The sequence below is a fragment of the Micropterus dolomieu genome, linkage group LG21 (genome assembly GCF_021292245.1).
Source record: "Micropterus dolomieu isolate WLL.071019.BEF.003 ecotype Adirondacks linkage group LG21, ASM2129224v1, whole genome shotgun sequence".
In the NCBI taxonomy this organism is placed as follows: Eukaryota; Metazoa; Chordata; class Actinopteri; order Centrarchiformes; family Centrarchidae; genus Micropterus; species Micropterus dolomieu.
Window position 1 is genome coordinate 19,694,533 of NC_060170.1, and position 25,191 is coordinate 19,719,723.

General features: G+C 39.7%; 1 protein-coding gene across 1 annotated transcript in view; it reads right to left on the reverse strand.

Moving 5' to 3' along the window:
* The window catches only part of grid2 (glutamate receptor, ionotropic, delta 2), a 460,903-nt gene that overhangs the window by 108,698 nt on the left and 327,014 nt on the right, over nt 1–25,191 (reverse strand). The window contains exons 9-11 of the mRNA XM_046034186.1: nt 18,557–18,658; nt 12,248–12,445; nt 7,926–8,238 (exon numbers count right to left, since the gene is read on the reverse strand). Coding sequence (XP_045890142.1) covers nt 7,926–8,238; nt 12,248–12,445; nt 18,557–18,658 — 613 coding nt within the window. The remainder of the gene's footprint in view (nt 1–7,925; nt 8,239–12,247; nt 12,446–18,556; nt 18,659–25,191) is intronic.

Genomic DNA, 25,191 nt, shown 5'->3' on the forward strand with positions numbered 1-25,191 from the left:
AACTAAGCACACCGCCAAAGCAACAAAAGAGTGGCTGAAGAAGAAGCACATCAAGGTTCTGGAGTGGCCTAGCCAGTCTCCAGACCTGAATCCAATTGAAAATCTTTGGAGGGAGCTTAAAATTCGAGTTGCCAGGCGACAACCTCGGAACCTGAATGATTTGGAGGCTGTCTGCAGGGAGGAGTGGGCCAACATCCCTGCCGAAATGTGCACAAACCTTGTCACCAACTATAAAAACCGTTTGACATCTGTGCTGGCCAATAATGGCTTTTCTACAAAATATTAACATGCTGTTTGTCCAGGGGGTCAAATACTTGTTTTTCCTCATCAGATGGTTATCAATTTTAATAAATTCATATGATGTGATTTTCTGGAATTTTCTATGGGATTCTGTCTTTCACTGTTAGAATGTACATATGATTAAAATTATAGATCGTTGCATTCTTTGTAAGTGGGCAAACCTGCAAAATCAGCAAGGGGTCAAATACTTATTTCCCCCACTGTATCAACACTTCTGCTCAGCTTGTTCAAACTTCTTTCTGAGGTACTGCAACTTTCTTCCGACCATGCTCCCCACAACTCATATAAACTGCTGTGGGCTGTCTTGTTTTCCATCTTCTTGAATTCTTGCATGTCACCCTCATCTTGCTCTCCCCCCACCTACTGCCTGTGGTGGTTCATTTCAGATCCGAAAACCTGTTGTACAATACTGCAAATGAGTGCACATCCCCAAAGGCCACAGGCTGTCCAGGTTATACACACTACTTGGCTCTCCTAATAATATGGTCTGGTAATCACTCATCCCACCCTAGACTCTCCTCCCTCCTGGCTCTGAAAATATTCGAATGACCTTCCCACCTCAGCCCGGGCCAAACTGTAACCCAACTGAAGTTGAAAATTAATCTCCTTAGGAAACATTTCACATCTTTAAATCACATTGTCTCTCCCACATCGTCCTCTCTACACTCCCTACTTACGTACTTCATTCTGTCTCCAGCTCTTATTTAACTTTTACGTTATCACCTGCAAATTATTCTCCCCATAGTTCTGCTTTTCACACGTCTGTTCACTGCAGAAATACCCAAATCAAATTTGCTTTCAAAAGAAGACAGTTGGAGTGCAACCAAAACCAGAATCAACCTGGTTCTTCAACATATCAAGAACAGCGTCTACTTATGTCCTGTCTGTATATGCAAAATTTTATTTTCTATAGTTTTTCCCATATATTTCTGTGTAATTTATCATTTAACCAAAGATTACTTGGCTGTACAGTTCTCTCCTTCAGTATGGTTTATTGCTCTTTAAAGTATGTGCAACTTTTTTCCCCCCACTGTGGTATTATGTGGTGTCTGACCTTGTTCTGATTGAGTGTGCTGTATATCCACCTTTTATACCCTTTCCCTGATGGTTGCCTGTAAAGTTAGCATTGTATAAATTTATGTTCAATCTCCTTTTCTGCCTCTTTTTCAAAGATTGGAGGTAAATAATTACAGCATTTTTATTTAATGTTGACTACTAAACTGAGTTTATTATGTATGAATGTGAATATCTTTTTTCTATACTCTAGCTTCACATCTTAAAGCTATTCCTGTGAACAACCGTTTAATATTTCCTCCTGTCAAAGTTACTCATATATATATATATATATATACACACACACACACACACACACACACACACTAGATATACTTTATATAATATATATACTATATTACTGTTGAACAGGCGTGGAGCTCGTTGCAGTTATGGCAAGGACATTTAGTGGGCTCTTATATAGTGGGAACTTTGTCATACTTTTATTATGGAAAACAGTGAGGGAAACAGAAATACAGCATATTCAGTCAGGCATATTGGGCCCAAGCATAGGCAGTTTAAAAGAAGTAGACGTAGCCATCGTGACGTTACCTGTTGGCCTGTGGACTGCCATTTAGAAGCCTTGAGTTTGGCCGATAGGGCGTCGCCATGTTGATTTTTTGCAACCAGGAAGTGCCCGGGCGTAACCATATTTGGACGAGACAGTGGAGCTAATTACGGTGTGCGGAGCTAGCTAGCTTGCTTAGCTAGGTGCATCTATAATTCACGTTAACTGTCATTTTAACAGGGCTGATAATTTTGCCTAGTGAACAACAGGCTTAAAACTAAATGTACTCACCAGAGAAAGTGAACAGCCAACTCCTAATAAGCTTTTTCAACGGCACTGGTTAGATTTACACAGTGCCGTGGGTACGAGTCACTCTAGCCTGATTGACAGGTCGCCATGGTAACGACTTGTCAATCACAGATAATCCCGCCCTGAAACATAGGCCTACTCTGCTTTATGGTCTATTTTCCTCTAAATGGGACCATAATTTACTAAATGATCATCATGTTGTGTTGAAGAAGACATGAAACTATTGACTGAGATCATAAACTCATTAGGAAAGTGTTAACTGAGGTAATAAATCAGCTGAGAATTTGCCATTATTTCTAATGGAGCCAGACTTCTTTTTGCAACCAGAAGAGTCACCCCCTGTTGGCAGTCAATAGAATGCAGGTTTATGGGAATTCCGCATTGGATTCACGTCTCAGACCGGAAGCTCCCAAGGTGCCGGCTCCCCTCACCAAATCCCAAGATTTCTACTAGGCCTCTGATGTAGTGGTCACCATAATACAGAACCAACCAGCAGATTTTGTGTGTGTCTTTACCTCTTACCCTTTCTCTCTCCCTCTTTAGTTTCTCTCACTCTCCTTGAGACCAATTAAAAATAGTTTATGGAGTACAGCCTTTTTTCCCCGCTTTTCCATTGCCTCTCTCCATTCCTTTATACGTCTTTCCCTCTGGTGCGGGCACCCACACACACACACTAGACTGAGAGACCTATGGGTGAAGTTGCAAACACAGTCAATTGGCTGGTAAGAATGGGACAAGTGAATTGAAAAAGTAGGAAGGAGGGTTGAATGGAGGAGGGCTAAAGAGAGGGGACGAAAGGACAAAACAAGGAAAAATGCAAGTACAAGAAAGGGGATAGTAAAAAGAAGCCAATGCGAGTTAGAGAAAGAAAAGAAAAGAGAAGGATTAAGAGAAATCAGTACAATCCCTCTGCACCTCCCTCTTTCTCCTGACCCTCTCAGTCAAAGTGACACAGCCAAAAGTAAAATTCCAGCGTGTATGCCTTTGCATCTGAATCCATTTTCCCTAAGGATAATATTCAGGGTGAAGCACAAAGATCTGGGACATTATAGAGGTGCTGGGGAAGTGAGAGAACTGCTGTATGAATGTTTGGTGTATATATGTGTTTAAATGTTTTTGCTACTGGCATTATGAACCTTTCTTGTAGTATTTGGAAATTTTGTCAGTCAAGATCAAGCAGCAACCTGCAGGGCTGAAAAATGAAGCAGACACGGAATCAGCTAATCATTTCGTTGATGTCACACTCTGAATTTGGGGGGTGTATTATTTACCATGCATGGCTTCACTACTCCGTTAAAGCAACATTATGTGAGATTTGCTTTTTTGTGCGATTTAGAACACCACTATTTAAGAGTGTAATTCCCTACTGTTGTAAATAAAGACAGCTGTACAAATGCATTTGTTATGAATACTTGTCTCGCAGCCCTTTATTTCGCAAAGCTCTCAGCAACGCCCAGCAGCAGCGTTCGCCACCGTCAATAGCATAATGTTGCTTGATACTTGAAGGGCAACCTAGCCAACAAAGCTAGACACAACTGACGCAAAAGCACTTAAAGTAACGTTACCAATGTCCAAGTGTGTTTTCTAATGCCTATGTTTGCTAATGTCAACTCGAGATTTATAGCTAGCTGCGAGTGACCAAACAAAATTATGTCACTTTTCTGCCATAAAATAAAAGATTGTTGGGATCAGTGCCGGTGTCATGCTGGAACCAGGCGAGTGGGCAGCATAACCAGGCTCAGCAGCCACTATTGACGTAACAGAAGCGAAGAGACAGTAGCTAAGAAGAGAAAAAGAGAGTCCAAGCAAGAGGCTGGGTGGCAAGCTAGCCAAAACAGCTAGACAGCAACTGCTGCAAGAGCACTTGTAGTAACGTCCATGTGTGTTATCTAGTAAGTTTGCTAACATCACCTCCAGAATTATAGCTAGTGGCTAAACCCCACAAATTAGCCAGTTGTTTTACAGACCAATGTCTGTGAAACATCTGGCTAGTAGTGATAATTGTCGCCCATTTTGTTTTCCCCTTGTGTGTAAATTGGTTTGGCGAAGCCACTATATATGTTCCCTTATGTCTCATTCAGTTAGGTCAGTTTGTTCAGTTCATATCCTGTTTTGCTGTATGCTGTTTTGAGTATAGTTATATTTTGTTGACCTCTCTTATAGGCCTAGTTGTAAAGTTATTGTTTAGTATTTTTGGGTAAATTTAAAAAAATATATATATATACAGCTACAGCCTCTCATATGAACAAGATGCACCTGATGCCACACAAAAACACACACTTAAACATTATGTGCATCGTATACCCAAAATATACACACGCAAAGGACAAACTCACTCCTGAAGAATTAGATCCTTTCTCCCTCTCTTTTTTCTCTCTAATGATGCCATGACTAAAATGTTAATTACAGCTAAAAAGAGAAACAATTATGAATATCAAACTGCAATTAGCATGTATCATCATCATCATGACCACCATTAGCTGCAGCACAAGATGGAGGATTATTTACCAAACTGTGGAATGCTCATCAGTTGCTTATGCGGGGCTAGAAATGTTTCACAGGCAGCGTAAAAAAAAAACAACACACACACACACACACACACACACAAAAAAACCTCCTAAAATTTGAATAATTAACGTAGCTTAAAAAATTAACTCTTGTGAGTCCCAGAGCATGATACCAAGAGCACTCTGTGCTCACTGGAAATTAACAGTTATTAAATTAAGAATCAGCCTTTGAATCAGTGGCGTTCTTTCCCAGAAGCCAAGGGAAGCCAGGCTTCCCCTGTTTTTATCAGACTCTATTTATCATTTCAATAAAAGCACAATGTTTATAATTTCGATAAATCTTATAACCTGTTGCTGTCATCTCTTCCTTTTTTCTCACTATCTTACAATAAGTGAAACAGCGCCCCTCTAAATGCTACGTGTTGGATGTGTGGTGAAATACTATATTGAACCACCGTAGACTGGCCTTCAGTCAACTACGCGAGAAGGCTAGGCAGAGTTGGCACCCCTTTGTGAAAAAAAATTAAATGATTAACCAATCAGATGAGGCCATTGTCATGCCACTGCCTAACTGTGATTAGTCATGATGATGCTAAGGGAAGCCAGCTGCTGTCTGGCTTCATGCCAATCAAATCACAGCATGCGATCAACGTCATTCAGATGAAATAACGGGAGCTGTTAGCAGCTTTAGCTAGTGCAGTTATGGAGGGTGGAGATTTGGAGTTTTTAGTTATAATAAATAGTTTTACTAAACTACCACTACAGCAGCAATTTAAGATTAAATCTGACGGAAGACCAATACCAAAACTGGAGCTGGCTTGGTGAGGAAAAAGTGGTTTTGGACGTTCAATGAGGAAAACTAGATCCGTACAGAGTAGCTAGCTAGTAGCGCCAAATTTCAACTGACTGTTGTTGCGGATGACGAAAAGCCAGTGGGAAATTCTATAACTTGGTTATTGACCACTTCACCACCATGACAGACAGGAGAATGCCCTTCCTTTTCAAATAGGGTGAGTGAAATGTCAACTGTAACTATGTGTGCTATTTTTGATGCGGTTATATTGTTTGTTCTGCTTTGCTTGCCTGGATTTAGCTGCTGAATTAATAGTCCGCTGAAGTAACCTTATTGTTTTGACTGCGGTTGTGTACACATAGATAATGAGCATCACAGTCAGCACCTGCCACAGGGCACTGGGCCAGGCTACCTGAATAATAGTTTATACTCTGTCGGTCGGGTATTCGGTTGTTAGTCTTCAATGATGATGAAGTATGTAGGCCTATTTGATACATGCACCACTGCTACTATGCAAATGTCTTCAATCGTCTTCTGATTGAGCTTGTGAATGCTTCTTTTATTCTTAACCTGCACTATAAGCAGTGGGCTATGTATGCTATTTGGGGTGAGAGAGAGAGACTGAGTGAGTGAGAGAGAACGTACGTGTCGGTAAATGCAACTTTCAGCGTGTGTATTGATATCAGGTGCGCATCTTTAAAGTATGATTCAATTTTTGTGTAAAATTATACCATGCACTGTAATAGCACAACGCATTAGATATTTTGCCCTCCAAAAAGGACATCCCCTCTCACTTGGCTTGCCCAAAAATTTACCGCACCCCACGCCACTGCTTTGAATAGGAACATTTTTCTCTCTTTCATACTATACTCAATAGACGTATGGATACTCAATGAAACACGCGAACCATTTGGAAAACATGCATTTCTGTGATCATTTTTCCCTGTTCCCATTGCCCTTTCCTCTCCCCGTCATGGCTCCATTCTTACACTGATGAAATTTAAATCCTTCCCTAGGTGTCAATTGTCTGATCTCCACACCTGAGTATGGCCCAGTGGATTCCAGTATATCTTTGGGTAGATAACCAGGCTGAAGTCATTATCCTCCTCTCAATCCAGGTGGAACAAAACCGCTCCTCCCTTTAGTTCTCATCTGACTATTGTGCTGAACACAGAAGGTCAATCTGTACTTCAAAATATTAAACAACAACACTGCTGTGCACCTTCTGGTTGCCAGCTGGGGTAAGGAATAATAAACTATAAAAATATACAGTTGTGTGCTGCTAAAACACTTGGTTACTTTAGGTTAGGAAAATATCAAACATGGGGACTTGACTTGAGACTCGTCCTCAAAAGACTTCAGACTCGACTCGGACTCGAGGTGCGGGACTCGTGAACAATGTTTATTATTAGGAAATGTCCGATGAGCTTGCTGTCCCCTCCCTCTGCTGCGTGTGGCCACGTGCGGCTACTAACCTGAGGTTAGTAAACATGTTTAGCTCAGCAATGGTCATCTAACGTTAACTTGCTTCTTGCTTTAGCCACGACCTATGTCAGGTTAACTCCGAATGTCGTTCGTTATGAAAAGATTTTTTTTGTTTACTTGCCATACTTGTGGTGGTCGATTAAAGTAATCATTTATGTCCAACTGGCTGCCATCACGTTAATTATTAACGTCTGCTGCAAACAGGTTACAGGTTTATTGTTGATCATGTAACGTTACAGTTTTATTTTGTTATAAAGTTACACTGGTTTGACAGTCTGGGGTGGGTGTTGACTTACAGTAGTTAATAAGCTGTCATTACTAATAGACGCATTGTACATTAGGCTACATGGTTGTGCTCTGTGAAAAACAGGTCACAGGTTTATTGTTGATCATGTAATGTTACAGTTTTATTTAGTTAAGGTTACACTGGGTTTGAGAGTCTAGGGAATGTGTTGAATTACAGTAAGCTAGTTGTCATTAATTGCATTGCACATTACATGGTTGTGTTCTGTAAGTGAAAAACAGGTTACAGTTACAGAATTCCTTAAAGCTATGCACTGTTATAAGCAACCTGGATTAAAGCTCAGAGACTTGAAATGTGACTTGTATATAGTATATAAAATGTGTCCTTATCTGGGTTTCTTTCTAAACATATTTAATGTTGCAAAGTGTACATTTTTGGACTGTGGGTTGTCATGTGAAACCATACGGTTCCAGTTCACTTTCCAAATACAATGTTGTCATGCATATCTACATATTTTTTCGTACATAAAATTGCATAAGGAACCTTGCCTACAAGAAACAGTTCGTTGCATAAATCCACCAGTATTTACCATACAAAAACGTCTGTGTATCCATCAGTCCTTAATTATCTGCTCATAGGCTGATCTAACCATCAAAAAATGTATTAATTCATTCATAAGGCAGTCCTCTTTTGTTCTCCACTGCTTTTGTCCCTTTTTTTCCTTACCTTGTTGAACAAAGGAGCCGTACACAAACCACATGGAATTGTACAGTGTTGTCGAGGACACAGATCCCATGGGTAGCCGGGGTGGGTTGAGCCAGTTGAGCAAATACACCAGGATGCCAACGAGGAGCACGGTACCCGCAATGCACGCCCACAGTGACAGGTCGAAGGGTGCCAGGCAGGCAAACATGTCCACAGTGCGTTCGGCCTTGCGCAGCAGAACGCCCACAGAATAATCCATGTAGCGTGTGGTGAAGTCCACGACACTCTCTCGCTCAGGTGTGATAGTCAGGGCAGAAAGTCCCACATCGGCTCGCTGCAAGAGATGGAGGATAAGAGAGGCGTTTGGAGTATCAACACTGTCAAATAGTGTAGGTGTAGGAACAAATCTGAAAAATGTGGACTTGTGTGCTCAGAGATAAGAGGTAAGTTAGAGGTAAGGTAGTTCTGCCTCTGTTAAATCCCAACATCTAAAATAATTCATTAAAATACTAAATACAAAGAACTTTACTATTAACTGGAAACATGTGGGCTGTTGGTGAACAGGCAAGATGACAAGATGTATTGTTTTGCTTGTGGTCTTTGCTCACCTGTATACAGACAAATGCATAGGAAATAAAGCAATGGCTCGTCACAAAAAATCAGCTCCTGCACACTGTCAACCAAAACATGGCTGAACCATTTCTTTGATTGTTGATGGTGTGGAGGAGTTGAGTCCTTGTTTTGAACCGTTACTAGACTTTCAGAAAGTTTTTAGTGTGACTGTGTAACCATGACCTTCGCTGTTCCCCGCTTTCTAAATCTAGGTACTGATGGGTAATTTAATGTGAACAGGGTAATGACCATGATGGCACTCTGAATGCAGATAATATAATATAATAATAAAAAAACAACGTCTCTTAACAGCAATGGACAATGACCTTCAAAGGATCTTCAATATTGTGTGTTGCTTTAGTAGTAAATAGAGACTGAAGCTAAAGATAAAACTAAGGTCAAAAAGAAGAGTATACCCAGAAGTAAGCTTATGGAGGGACAGTCTCATTATGCGCATGATGCACTGTTTGCCTCTTTACTCTTACATCGGTATGTAAGTGCTGTCTTGTAAGCCCAGTATGTGCTGAGCATCTTTTGATGGATAACTTTTGAATCCTTCATTAATTAGTTCATTGATCTGCTTTTGTGTTGGTATGCCTCCACGAGCATGTAAAGTCTTTCTTATCACTTGGAATTCTTGGAAGTTTAAGAGACAACTAATGCCTGCTTTAATTATTTACATTTAAAGACCTTAAGTTGAAAAAAGCTGTCAGTGAGTCTGTCTGCCAAGAAAAATAGGCTGAGCTCAGCTTAAATGCAGGAACAATGATGGCTAATTAAAATGTTTTCAGTCCCCAGTGCTTGGCTAGCAGCTGTAGACATCTGCTTGTACCATAATAAGGATCTGAGATGCTGTTGTGAGCGTGCACTTTTGTATTTGAAATCTATACAAGTGTGAGAGACTGTTCGATACTTGTTCGATAATGAGAATTTCTTTGTTGTTGGAAACAACTGACAGTAACAAGTTAGGTGATTTTGTAAGCAAACACTAAACCCTACAGCCACTGTGTACACACACACACACACACACACACATTGATTACACACTAACAAACACACACTTCCATACTTACCCACCACATCCACACACACACACACAAAACAAACAGAAATTCGAATGCACTGTAGGCAAATCTGCTAATTTCACAGTCGAGTGAGGAAACAAAATGCTTAAATGTGCAGAAATTGTCACTTACACTGCATAAGAAGAATATTAGGAGAAACCCTGCAGGATGCCTTTTGTTTGACACAACATAACGATATGTGTGTGTGTGTGTGTGTGTGTGTGTGTGTGTGTGTAAGGAGATGAACTGCCATGCTGACTGCTGTGGTCAGTCAACATGGAGACTTCCAGAGAGCAGTCTGGGTAATAATTATCTGGTATAATTGCATTTTTGGAGAGATAAACCTTGTTGCTGACTGATGGGCAAAACAAAATGATTTGCATGTTCGGTTTATTTACAGCCTGCGCTCGTCTGTGTACACATAAATATGCATTGTGCTCGGAGCATTTCAGAATAATTTTGTGAGCTGTTGCACCGGGTGCAAAGGCTGAACACACACAAGCATACAAGGGTCAAGGTGAGCCCGGTAAAGGTTCAATGCAAGGCATGGAAAACTTCTCAGAAAACATTGCTGACAATAAAAAACATCCTTGACCTATGGAGAATGAATAAAATGTGAAGAAGCTTAGGACATCAAAGGGCATCGTCCACACACATTCACAAAGCGCATGCACTCGTACACACAAATATACACAGTGGGAAATGGGAATTAAAGACCAGCTTCGTCTAATACGTTGTATAAAAATGCGTGACGGGGGTTAAATTGCTGTAAATGAAAATCTACTTCTGCCACTGTAGGTTATTTCTGTAGTTGAATTAATTTTAATAGATAAAGTTTAAGTAGCCTGTGCTCTATTTTGTTTAAGGGATCTCGCTTCACGACAATATTTTATGTGAGAGCTGTTGAACTGCTTATGGCAAATCTTGCTGCACTGACCTCTTTTGGGTGAAAGCTACAACTCTGACCACGTCTTACATTAGCTGTGTCCAAATGTCATACTACAAAACAAATAAAACTGGGTTTAAAATATTTGCTATGCACTCATACTAGAAAAAGATCGAATGAGGTATTCCTAGATTTGATCCATGTGGTGTTAATGAACACTATTCATTAGTCCTGAAGACAACAAATTCAGGACGCAAGATACGTTTTATATACAATTCCAAAGAATTGTTTAATTGCTAAGGCGGCTGTTGTAGCTGTCATAAATTAATTAATGATAAGCGTAGTAAACTCACACATGGTGATAATGTCGTATCTAACTAAAGGGGCGATTGTTGTTATTACTGCCTTGGACTTGTTGCATCTCTTTTTATCAATCCATAAATTATTTTGAGGACAAAAGAATGCCGTTATTGAAAGAAACTGAGTTGCGCTCAAGGCTTACTGCTGGCAAACCCCCACATGACAACACTCAATGAATGTTTTAAGGAACCAAGGCCCCAGAGGAACAAAGAAGGTCTGAGAGACTATTCAATACATGCAGATGCTTCTTGTAATGCTTCATTGTGTCTGCTTAGCTTTTCATTCTGTAGAAAAATAAAATGAAAAGGATAAAGGATGAGCAAAACTCCTGTGTGTGTGTGTGTGTGTGTGTGTGTGTGTGTGTGTGTGTTGGGAGTTTTTCAACTTTTCATGGAGACACTGATTGACCAAACTATTTGATTGTGCAGTAAAAATGAAAAATCTGCATCATCATCACTACTCAGACTGCATGCATTTGAAAGATCCTATTTCTTTTGTTCTGTTTCTCCGCTGCTTTCTTTCCTTCTGCGGCAAACAGTTAATGATAAATAAATATTCTCAAATCTTCAGTACTCTTTGTTAATGGTTACTTAATAAGCTGGCAATATCTGTGTTGGAAACTAAAGGCAATAAACATGGCAGCACAAAAGTGAGCGACATTAGTACACTTTGTTGCACAAAGGTGGCACAGCACCAAGTAACCTGTATGCTACAGCTTCTGTGTTATGGTTAAATTGATCAGTTTGATGCAGTGGATGGCACAGTTGGATTGATGAATCATCATCCAACTGTGCCAATTTTTTGCCCTCAAACTAAAGGCCTCTACATCTCTATGAAATTCAAATTTAAAGCTTCACACACTATGAGGCAATTCAAGTGTCTGTCAGTAGTTTTGCATCAAATACTTGAAGATACTTGAAGTTAGTCAAATTATTATACAGCTGCTGTGTTATCACCAATATAAAATGTCACATCTCTGAATCTTTAAGGTCAGCCCCTCTCTAGTCCACTTCAGACCAACATGCTGCAATAGTTGGTGAACAAGTGTCTGCATTTATCTCTCCAATTTAAGGAAGTTAAAATCAGCCCTATGGTAGCCTAATTCAAATATTTGCTTTTGAAGTGACAGGATTTCTAGAGGGAATGTTATAATGGGACTGTGCAGACTCAACATGAGAGGGGCTATAGTCCTACTTAGCATAAGTGATGCCTGCTCGCATCCATGCTTCTACTCCATGTGTATTGGTATAGGAATGTCTGCATAAACAGGCAACAAACATCCCTTTGCATACTGTCTCTGCAGGTTGAATTCTCATTTATCCAACCTATGTCACTATTCTCGAATATTCCATTTTACTGTTCTTGTGTTATAAGTGTGTGTTTGTGTATTTATGCATCTATGTAAATTGTTTACTCCTCACCTTAAACACCAATTCACCCATCAGTCCATTCCACTGACCATCAGGCTGCAAGCTGCCGTATTTGTGGTCTGGAGCGACGTAGATCTCATACTTAAAGCCCAGGTAGTTGGACAGAGCATCCAAGACGTCAATGGAAAAGCCCTGGTACTTCTTCGGTTTTCCCAGAACATTCTCTGACACCATTACAAATGGCTCCTCCTGGAAGACAAAGATCAATGGGTATGTCTGTAAGTCAGTCAAGCAGCCAATCAATACAGCAGTATTTCAAGCATTAAATCACTCACTTACTGAAGTGGCCATTATACCACCAGAAACGCTTGTCTTAAAGGTTAAGAGAATGTCTGAGAGCCTACATTGCACATACAGTACAAAAAAGGTAATTTTCAGCACATTCACAGTACTAGTTTAATTGTAAGTGAGTTTTCAACCATCACTTAAACACCTACAAGTAAAACCCCACACATAAAGGTAGGCTTCTAGGCCTCTAAAGTTTACCTTCTGAAAAACAGCCTGAATCATCCATAACACTAACAAAATCAAAGGCTTTTATGTTTTAAGACCTTACATGGCTCACAGTTTTCTTCCCTTTTACTGACACACTGCTACCTTTAAAACACACCTTACCGCCCCCAACTCTCAATTTGCATTACCATCCTATGCAGTTGGGTGCTAACCCGTCTGGCAAGTGAAATGTCACAGCCAGGGTGAAATCTCACCCCTGTGGGTAAAATGTGTATAAATACCATTGGTAGCACATTTTTAACCAATATGGTAAAAAACAAAGTGCTGACCAGAACTAAGTCTGCCTTCCATTGTTGTTGTGAACTTGATGCTGAAAAAGGTACCAAAGTAGATGCATGTTTTACTCAATATCTATCCATGTTCTTGAATTCTTAGCTAAGTGCTTTCTTTTTCTGACTGTCTATTTGGGGTTGCAGGAGAAAAACAAGACGTATCCCTCAATCTTGTTTTGGCTAGGCTCCCAAAGTTGCCTACTCAGCTTCCTTTCTATTCACAGAGGGAACCGTGTTTAATAATTTATTTAAAACATAACCTATTTAACATTTTCAAGTGAATTAAAATGCCGAAAATCAATAATCGCACCAAGCAATTCAGCAGATTTGTTTTTTATTGGTTCATTTTGAAATGCGCTTGGGACGGCTAAACCTCTTGTTTATCGATATAACCATGGCATCTAAAGGGCAGCTTCCTGTTGAGGTTAAATGACAACCAGCAATGCCGACATTTTAGGCAATTAAGTGAACACAGCACAAGGAGAAAGAATGTATTTTTTGTGTTTATTTTTATTTACTCTACTTGGATTGAGTGGTTCATTGAGGGGTTTTCTCTTCAGCTGTATTTCACCCCCCCCTACCCTTCTCCGTCACTCCTCTTTTTCTCTCTTCTTTAATAAATCCCTATTGATGAGTGAAATGTTTTAGGCCAATATGTCTTGCAGATTTATGAAGGCCCGCATGTTATTGACTGGATACTGGCTGCACATTAAACACACACATACACAGATACGCACGCTATGCTAGGCATTAACTTGGTGGTTTCTAATCCTTGCTAGCTGCTACTGTTCAATAAGCTATTAGGCAGTGAGTGGACATGCATGCCAAGTCCCTCTCTCACCACAAGCATCCATCAATCACGGCAGGAACACACACATACATACACATACATACACACACATAATTACTGAATTATTCCCCAGTACCACTGATTGCCTCCCTGTGTGTGTACTTTAAACCTTTAAAAACAAACATAAACATGATGTAAATTGGAACAACACAGTTGACCATTTACCCAGGGCCTAATTCTTCCAAATACACATGAATGTTAGTAAAACAGAAAAGATAAATCATGCATTACATAGCTATAGTTATAGTTTAATTGGTACTGGTGAACACAGCACAGAATTTAGATATCAAGGTTTCATAATATACCATTTTGCCAACATACGCATGAGGTTGCAAAAATATTCACACAATAATTTTCCAGCTTAAGGTTGTATAAGTATATTCAGGCACTTCTTCATAGCAGGACAACAGGAGTCTTGGAAAAATCTAATAAGCTAGGTAACTGTCAATCAGACCAGGAGGTTGTCGAATGTTTACGAACCAATGACAAATGCGAAATGATTAGAATAATTGAGCAGCAAAGAGTGGTTTACTATTCTTGTAAAGAAGGAAATTTGGGTTTTACAGAGAACAAACTTCTTTCAAAACACGTTGAACTTATCCCTCTTCCATTATCTCCCGTTTCCATTTTCTCTCTCTGTTTTCCCAATTTTTCAGCTCATTGTGTGTTTATGTTTATTGCTGGATCTGTGATATACAGTAAAAAAACACACACAAGCACACAATCCCAATACTGTTCACATGCATGTAGATGCATGCACACATGCCCACCTACACAAGCTTGCAAGCTAACCATTTAACACACCACCAATGGCAGCAGCAATTAAATACAAGGAAAGAAACTGTGCATGTGAAACTCTGTGTAGTTGTGTGTATGTGGGGTTGGGAGTGTTTGATATACTGAAAGCATATTTGGTATTTTATCTGATTACAGTGCACTATAGGAATAGGAGAACAGAATATAAAAGCACTTCATGTCTCTCTAGGGACTCAAAGCCGACCCACAGTTTTAGCTTAGCCCAGTATTCTCTGGCAAGGACACAGGTTGTTTGACAGAGATGTCATTTCAAGTTGTGCAATACATGACAGTTCTCTCCTTCACTTAGACATCAACACGAACGGTTCCTACACGCGACTAGATAAACACACCACTTGCCGGACTGTCACTGGTCATTGACTCTTTCTTTAAGCTTGTAAGACAAACATTGTCAAATCGGGAAACTTTCCGGCCAATCATTTTTTGAATAAATCTGAAGTAAAAGAAATAGGCCAATAAAATAGTTGTTCAAGTTTTTACTTTCGGGAGGCAACAAGTCATGCAATCATCTAATTATTTCCCATAGATCACTCGTTGATCTGGCTTTGAGCTGCAGGGCTCAATCGATACTCAGTCAATGGTTTCCAGACTAAAACCATGTAACGAAAAATTTCCTTGTGAGATGTGACGCTAATCAGTCTCAGTCTCTGTTGTTATTTTGCAGTCTCTTCCTTTCCCCTGCCACTCACCAGCTGTGATATACACCATTTGGCATCTTTCCACATTGCAAAGTCTCCCGCTTTCCCTAAACATATGTCTAGGATACGTCTTCCCTCTCCATCTATCCATCAAGTCTACAAAACTTCCCACTTGTCATCTTTGCAATATTATCTCACATCCCTCTGTATCCAGCAATCTTTCTCCTCCATCTCGTATTTGTCTCTCTGACATTGCTCCCATCTCTCATTCCCCTCATCCCTCCTCCTATTCCCTTTTTCCAACTATAATTCCTTTGGCACAGGTTCATCCCCTGTCTCCTCTTGACTGCGAGTACCACATGTGGTCTCAGTGCTGCTTGGGTGTTTTTGGAGACATGACTGCAAGGAACAGCAATTTTCCACAAAGACTAAGTAATGGCATTTGAAGAGTCCTCTGAGGGAACGCTGAGAATGATAAGAGTCATGTGGTGATTTACAGCAGTGAGCATTTTCAAAACAATCTGTGGCTTTGTCTGTGAGATTGGTGTAAAATGTATTTTGAAAAGCCCTGCCAGTCTCTTCAGAAGATCAGATTTCATATTGTTATAAAAATGAATTTCCCTTCAGTCTCGGTTTGATAAAGATGGAGGATATGTATCACAAACAGACAGTAGACAAGCAGTGCAGCAGCTAAATTCTGAACTTTGTGACTTGATATGATCTATGTAGATGGGGGACCAAAGATTCTTCTCATTATCCTTCTGCCAAATGGCAAAATTTTAGCAACTGGAACACACTACTGTAGGTCAGATCTCTGTTGTGTCCCGTATGCTATCATTCGTGAAACAGAACATTTCTGAGTGTTAACCCAGTGACCATGAACTTCAATGTCTCCAGCCAGGGAACTTTGTTACATTTCTCTTTCTTTCGTCATCTCTCGAGAGTTGCTTTCTAATATACAGTGTCCAATAAGGGTCTTTTTAAGTGCCATGTGGTTCTTTCTACCAGGACTCGATGCAGTTCAATATTAATTGCAATCGAGTTGGAAGAAAAACAATATAATGTGAATAGTTTTTTTTCCAGGACCAAACTTTACACAATTAAAAGTTAATGCAAATAGAATAATCTATCCTAAAAACATTATTATTGTGGAAAATTGTCAATATCTGCTTAAATAAACTTTATAAACGGCACTGAAAGTATGCTGACAAAGAATTATTTAATCTCACTGAATGTCTATAACAATTATCATCTATCATTATAAATTATTATCACTCATCACAACACTTTGAATTGTTGTACAAACAAGTCTGTAATTCACTTTGTGGTTACTGTGTGCCTTATCATCCTCCAAAGTAAAACTTTAGGTTCATTTGGGGAAAACACTCTGATCGCTCTTTCATTATCTCCAAAAAATGTGAACTCAAGTTAAAAAGGGACATCTTCTGCCTTTGGCTGCATTTTTGGGCTGCAGTAGTTATATTCACAGCTTGCTACTTATAATGTAAATGTGGAGAAGAACCAGGGAAATGTGGGTGCACCCTCGAAAAATTGAGGAGCACAGGGGAAAAAAAAATCAGCAAAAGATGAAAACTAAGCTATTGAGATGAATCGAACTAAATTAAGAACATAGGCAAGTCAGTGAGTGTTAAATTATGGGCCGTCTGATTTTAGACCTTCAAGTCTTACATCTAGGGAAATTCAAGGTCCTGCCTAGAACACATAATTTTAATGTAACCTTTAGAAGGCTTCAAATTAAATTTCCAGTTGCAAAATATCAATTTTGGACACATTTATGACCAGAATGGTTTCACTACTGAGCCCTGTACAGGGCCATAAACACATGTAGCCATTCCTTGCTAACCTCCATTTAATAATCAATACAGTCCCAGCTAGTCAATAGCAATGATTTAGAGTCATTGGCCCTAATAGTGGTGTGATCTCATCACCAATTAACTAATCAATAACTATTCAACAGTCTGGCTAATAGAATAGAATGAAAACATCCTCTTACAGGTTAATGTTTGTGTGGCGTGTGTGTGTGTGTGTGTGTGTGTGTGTGTGTCCGTTTACACACACATACTCGCTTGCTTGTGTGTGTGTGTGTGTGTGTGTGTGTGTGTGTGTGTGTTACAGGGCAAGGACCACTCTGCATGTTACTATATGAGACCATTGCACCTTACGGACAGAAAACATATCAGATATCAGTTATATCAGAGCAGAGAAAGCCCAGGGCAACACAGAACAATCTGTTCCAAACGTCCCTGTGTTAACCATCACATCATGCACGCGCACACACACAATCAGGATCTGCCCTCCAACCATTCTCACGTAAAAAGAAAACAGTACATTTGGGCAGCACCCTGGACATTTGACACTATTTCTATCTATTTTTGTCTTTAGGCCCGCACGAGGCATTATTCACAGCCAGAAATGCAGAAGATGAAGGGTAGAAAGAACAGGAGAACACAGAAGATAAATGTGCACATACACTACATCTATAGGTACCACCCTACACAGAAAATTGGGGAAAAGGGTGCTATTCAAAAACACAATTAATATTTTGTTTTCTTTAAGGATGATGAAAATCAAAGATGGGGAAAAATATATAATAGAAAGAAAAAAGGGATAGCCACAAAGATGTCTAGCATTATCTCTTTCTTCTCTGCTTCTCACTTCAAAGACAGGATATGAAGAATTTACAGCAGTGAATCTTTAAAGCACTCGTGGGGTGTACTCAAATCGATGCTGCAGGCGAGACAGACAGTGTTGGAGTCTCACTATCATCAAAACTCCAACAGTCTCTATCATCTAGCTGTCAAATGTCAAAATGGAAGCTAATGAAATGATGATAGCTTTGTCCATTAGTAAGCTCACTTTGTTTAACCTTCGCCGACTCCTCTCTTTCATGACGCTTTGTCACATAATTGTTTGTCTGCCATTTTCATTCCCTCGCACAAGCTCTCAATGTGTCCCTCCCTACATCTCGAGTTGAATGATGGGCAGAAAACTAGACAAAAGGACAGATTTACAATAGAGCAAAGGGCTGACGTGCCAGCACTAGTCGCAGCAGTCTGTCTTCTGGGTGAACAGCAGGGCAATTTTCAAACAGGGAACACTGTAACAGGTCTTTGTTAATGTAAACCACAGGATAATAACAAAAAACGTAGACATGCGCACAGAAACGAACCCAGTGGGCAGCTCTACTCACCAGGACAGTGACAACTCGTAGCACTACACCTCTCATGTTATTTTCCAATTTCCTGTCTGTCAGCGTGCCGTTCAAGCCATGAACTGGGTCCCACGTTGCCAGCTGCAATGTGCACACACACAAACAAACAAAACCGTTAGATTGTCAAACATCGTGGACACTGGGTTGGGGTTTCCAAGTAATTAACTGCTGAGAAGAAAAGAGGTAAATGCAGGTCAAGCACATGCACAAGATTAACAGAAAACATGTAAAAACAGTAGGAAGTACATCATTGTGATCCAGAAGAAAAGCTATATGAAAAAACACTCAGTTGGAGTGTTCAAGGACAATAACCTGAAGTGAAAAACACAAATATATATCTGCCTACTGGATATATAATTACTTTCTATCAGGTCCCATGCATGTAAAATTAATTTTCTGAACACACCACGGTTCATCACCGGCACACGATGTACTGTACCTGTGAAAAGCATGGCTATTTTCTTTAATTCAAATGGGGTTTATGAAAGTGACCCGGGCTTCTATGCCTTTCAAATTACATCATAAACGTCCAGTATTTTCCCCCAGACCCAGAATTATTTAAGTCCCTAACCATATATTCTTCATCTATGCGCTGCCTTCTGTTTTCAATAAAATATTGTTTTCTAGCTTCAAAGATCAAACTAGCCTGGTTTCCCTGTAGAGAGAGAGTAAGCAGGGGAAAAAAGAAATGATTTAGCTGTCTTTTATCCAAACACAAACACACACAACTGCACACGCACACTGTAATACACACGAAAATTGCACGGCATGATTTGTGCTTAGAAAGAAAACACAAACACACCAGAGAAGCAGAGGGCATGCTGCAGAGGGAAATATGGGAAAATCCATTTTTCTAAAGCCTGAAGTTACTGTTGAATGTGTAATTCTCTGCCAATTCTGATCAATTCCCTTTTGGGACCGATACTTACAGTAAAGCTTAGCCAAACTGGTTTCTTCTTAACGCTCTGCCATTCAGTTAACATTTCATATCCTGTATGAGGAATTGTTGACAGAATAGAAGGCAACAGTTTAACTGACTCCTCTGATGAAGTACTTCTCTAAGTGTTGTCAGAAGCAGGTCTTCGCATGAGAAGAGTGTAGTCAACGACTTGACTACAGTATGATAAGAATACCAAAGTTGACCGATAGGCAACTGGGAGAAAGTATCAATTTCATTGCTTTTACATATTCATAGAAATTTTTGTTTAATTAAAGACCTTACATACCTACGGTAGATCCCCAACAGACGTTTTGAGTGATTTTGCCAAATTATACCTCCTCCCAGGGCTGTGTGGATGTGCTTGATTGACATCTACCTAACCCTCGTGTTGCACCTGTTTAAGTGGGACAACGTTTAGAATTCTTATTGGTAACTTAAATTTGGTGATGTCAAGTAATTTCCAGCATAGCCCTGCCCAACTTCACCTTGAGCTAAAGTTTAATCAACCATAATTAAGAAACACCAGTGTAGGTGTGCAGGGCCTCAAAAAGATATATTATGAGCAGGGTATTATTTCTCTTTAAAAGCCCTGCACAGCCATGGTCAACCCACACAGGCGTTTTCACTTATTTTCCCAGATTATATCTCTTCTCTGGACTGAGTCGTACACAGCGTCTTTGATTGACATCTGCCTGACTCTTCTTTGAGCTTTGCTGCACCTTATGGGATGGCAAATGTTACACTGTTGTCTGGTGACCTCACATAATTCCCAGCATGGCTATGCCCACCTTCATTGTCAGCAAAGGTCTAATCAGCCAGAATCTGCAAAGCACATGTGAAGGCGTACAAAGACTTTCTAATGCATCCTTATAATTGTTATCATGTATAAATGGGAGGTTTTTCATGCCACTGTCGCCAAGTGCTTTCTCGTGGTGGAAATTCTTGGGCCCCTGTAAATAATATTACAAAGAGTATGGTCTGCTCTATTTGCAATGAGATAACCTCTGTTATGAATTGGTGCTATATAAATTAATCTAAGTATCATTATAACACTGCTGTGATTTCAAACGGAGAAATTTACAGATACACTGCTTGTCTGTCTGCATTTATGAAACTCACACACACAGCGAGGTAGATTATATTACATGTTATCCTCGCTACAGCCTGGGGGGGGAGATGTGGAGCTAGAATATGAGTCTGAATTCTCTCCCCCACACACAAATTCTGTATCCCCTATTTTTGTTCTTTCTCTACTTTATAACATGCAGAAAACAGTCATTTGTAATCTGCTGTTTCTCTGAAGATGTGCCAACTAACCTTTATTTTTACACAGAACAACTGCTGTTGTACTCCTCTCAGTACAATCCCAATGTCAATACATGCCTTGATTAGAGTGTGTGAATATGTGTGTACACCCTTCTCTCTGCTCCCATATGCTGCCTGTAACCCTTCCCCATTTTGTAAGTGTATGTGTGTGCCAAACAGTCGTAAACTTACAAATATTGGAAAGGCGGTGGATGGGAAGTGAAAAAAGATACAAAGGACACACGAACAAGAGACAGACAGGACATACATGAGAAGGCAAGAGATAGCACAAACAGCATTTAGGAAGAGAAAAAGAGAGACGGGGAGAGATGGGGATCACATAGCAGCCAAACAAGATACTGATGCGTGGTGAGCAGCGATGATGAAAGCCATTGTAAAAGGTGAATTTACAGCACAGCAGCTGTTCTAAGTGCTTGTAAAAACGTGAGCGTGTATTATCAATAAAATGTTAGCGGTGCTGCCAAATGCCACTGAGAGAGGCCAATAGCACAGTGAGGCTTCCACTTTACATTCATACCTGAACACACCTGTAGGAAATAAAGCCAGCTATTAATGCACACATACCACACACCTGTAAACGGATACAGGCACATGCATACTAACCCAAGAGAAAGAAAAACATACAAGAGAAAATTCCAACAGGTGTTTGGCAAGGTATTAATTTTCACAATTATACTGTGAAATAAGCTCACCAGACACAGAAGCCCACGCATACACATACACATTGTAAGCACGCATACAATATGCATGTGTTGTCTCTTGTCCTTCAGTAATGTGAACACCTCTGTACTCTTTCGGGAAGACAAGAATTGCCCTCTGTTGTAATGTTACCCTTAAGCAATTAAGGCCGTTAATATCGATTCTTCATGACTGCGTTCATAAAACATGAGTTCTTATAGAGGTCTATTTTGAAAGGAAACTCTTCAGTAATCAGCAAAAGATGAGGCAATCAATCAGTTGCGGGCTGGCTTTATTTGCAACTGTATAGCAAAATCATGTGACAGTCATTCACAGTCAAATGCAAAAATATGCACACACATTATGCCTTAAAGGCCCATCTTTTTTTGATGGCAACCAAATGCGTCATTGCCAATGCCCATTTTCTGCAGGTGAGGAAGGTGAGTGAAGATTATTATCCAATTTTCTCTTTGTGAACATCTAGTGTCCTGTATTGAAGGTAATCTTCTTGGTTCAATTGTATTCAACAGTGCATCTATTTGTGGGAGCACACAGATCATTTTATAGGCCAATTTGGGCACATCTCCCTTCATTTCCACTGTCGGTTCTTAAGTAATTAGTTTAAAAGCACTTGTTTAATGTCTGGGTCTCTCTTATTGTGAGGGTGTACAATAAAGACACTTGGAGTCACCAACTACATTGCCAGGCTGCCTGCAATTATCATTCAGAGTTTTGATATATTACCTCTTCGCTGAAAGTTTCTTTTTTACATCTGCCTCTAATTAACCACCTCATTCACTACTCCTAGAAAATATTACTTTGATATTTCTGACCTTTATAGGCTACTGTAAATTGTGCAGAGACCTGTCAACATTGCTGCAATTTCTTAGTCACCACTATCTTATCTTATAGTTCCATTCCTCCTTACAAACATAAGTGCATGAGGAGGAGCGGAGAAAGGCAGAGAGAGTGGAAAGTCAGTCGAAATGATATGAAAGAACCTCTTAAAATCAATATTAAAACACAACTGGCCAAGCTACGTTATCTGAATATCAAGATTTCCAGCCTAAATGTATAGTGTTCTGACAGAAGGAGAATGACACTTGTTCTCTTGTTTGCATGTACCTAGCACACACATATAGTTGGGTGCAGAGCTCTAAGCAAACCTCTAGCAACTATAACTTGACCTAGTCAGATTAAACAACATGTGTAGAGCAATTTTGAGATGAGGAAATCGTATTTGCTAGCCAAATGCTAAGCCAGCTAGCTAGCATTAAAGTAAGGCTCTACAGACTGTATATACTGTATGTATATAAAGTCTTTCAGAGCAACACTAACCAGAAGTTACTTTGTCATGAGATTGTTATTCTGTGACTTATATTTATTGTTTTCACTTATAATACTGTCATGGGCTAATTTCATTGGAATGGAAATATCCACCATTATCTTTAATCGCTGATCTGTGCAGCATTGCGGGGATTGGATATATACTGTATAGTATTTCTATAATACTACACAACATCACAAATCACACTGTTTCATGTATAAGTATTACAAGTATTTCCTATTAACATGTAACTAGGTTAGCTAATTAGTACGGTTCAATTAGTTAAGTTAAGCTAAGTTAAGCTATTTAGTTTCATTAGCCACAGCAATTGAATTCAAACTTTCTCCAACCTTTAGTTAAAATTTTCAAACAGTAGTGTGCCACACAGCTATAAGAAGCAAAACAAATGTTCCACACAATCGCAACACTCACATAAGCCAAATAAACAGAAAGTAGACAAACACACCTTCATCAATGTCTCTATAAAATGTCTCTTGCAATGTTCTGGCATGCCAAGCTAACCCAGCTACGTAAACACAGAGCTTCTGTTGCTAGCTTCTAAATCAAAACACTGTTACCATAAAAGCACCATATTAAAAATAAAATAAAACTTGCTCATAGGCAGTTCTACTGATTGATAAAGTTCAGTGAAGAAAAGCAATACTCCCAAAGCTAGAATTCAATGAATATTAATGTCTGTAAAGCCATCAAGAAATACGTTTGGGTATTAAAAGGTTTTTACTATCATCATTTGTGTTCCTTTTTTGCAGTCATTAGAATCATCATGACTAATGTGATGGCAATAAAGTGAAAACAATACAACATGTAATATTGGTAAATTGTAGCTTTAATGTTCTATGTGGTTCTCAGGGGGAATCAATGTTGCATCTGGAAAAATAAACTCATATTCAAGCAAACAATATGATATAAGTGCTGATTTATTCATATCACTCTCACTACCAGCAGATGTTGTCATTTTGCAGAAGTGATAAGTGAGATTTTGTACATCTCACAGCAGGATGTTTTTTCATCACGGCTTGATATTAGTTCACATTGTTCATCGTTTTCTCTAGTAAGTTGTTTTAAATTAAATCTTTTTTAGCAAACTTTGCAGGTAGGATTCGTGTTTTTTCCCGTCAGGGAACGATGGTTTCTACCAGTGGGATAATTTGTTTGTGCTTATAACACACCTGCTTTAAATTAGTGTTCTTAATTTGGCAAAATATTCAATAATGCTGAATAGAAGGATGATGGAAAGCCTTGGACAAGAAAAAAATGTGATGGAGAGATTATGAGCTCAAGGTTGATAAAGTGGAAACACACACATTGACAAATGTGTGTATCAGCATTGTTAGGACGTGGTGACCCGGCATGCAGCCTACATTACTATAACACTGAAAAAAAACGGGATACACTTTGGTCACATTCCCACATTCCACCACCATCGTGACCACCTAATACTTACATACGCGCACACACATACACATGGACTTTGGCCACATCAAGGAATGCGGAACCACACACATTTCAAAGTAACTTGGACCATCAACAGGTGCCGTGTGGGGATCAAAGGAGTCATCCTGTAGTCTAAATGACATTTTGCAATCACTGAGAATTTTTATGTGGCAAACACATCTAAGAACACTATGCTATAAACAGTGTCTTTTGGGCTGATTGTTACAGACGAGTCTTAGCAATTCAAAGTGCAATCGATAGCAGGTGACATTTTAAAGTAATGGAGCTGGGGACAGTGTATACAGCACCGACAAAATCAAAATCAATATGCACAGGAAGTTGTAAAAAGTAAAACGAACAGAAAAGTGTGAGCAAATGTTGTCAAAAATTCTGTCCTACACTGCCTCAAATTACTGCTGGTAGACAAAAAAGCAACTTCCCATGAAATTGGACCTGGGCAATTGCTTTATTAGCCGCCACACTTCCTCTCAACCCACATCATCAGCTCCACCAGCGGAGGGAGAGATTTGATTTTGGGCTTTCTAATGCAGTGCAATGTTGAATTGTTAGTGCAGACTACTCTTATCTCCTAGCAGTTTATCTGCTTACTCTTTACCAACAGCTAGGAGGATACAATATGATTTTTTTTATCCCTCATTCATAAACGATCTGTTTTCTCTGTGCTAACCTCGTTTCATATGCCAAACCCTGGTGTGTTGCTTCCAGCCTCTGTAGCTCTGTAACACTCCTTCTGTCGTCTCTGCCAAACACTCATATGTCTGCCATTGCAGTAAAGAGACAGTAGCCAGGCTCGAACACAGACAAGCTGCTGAGCACTTTCACTGCTCCAGTGCCCCCCCCCCCCCCCCCCCCCCCCCCCCCCCCCCC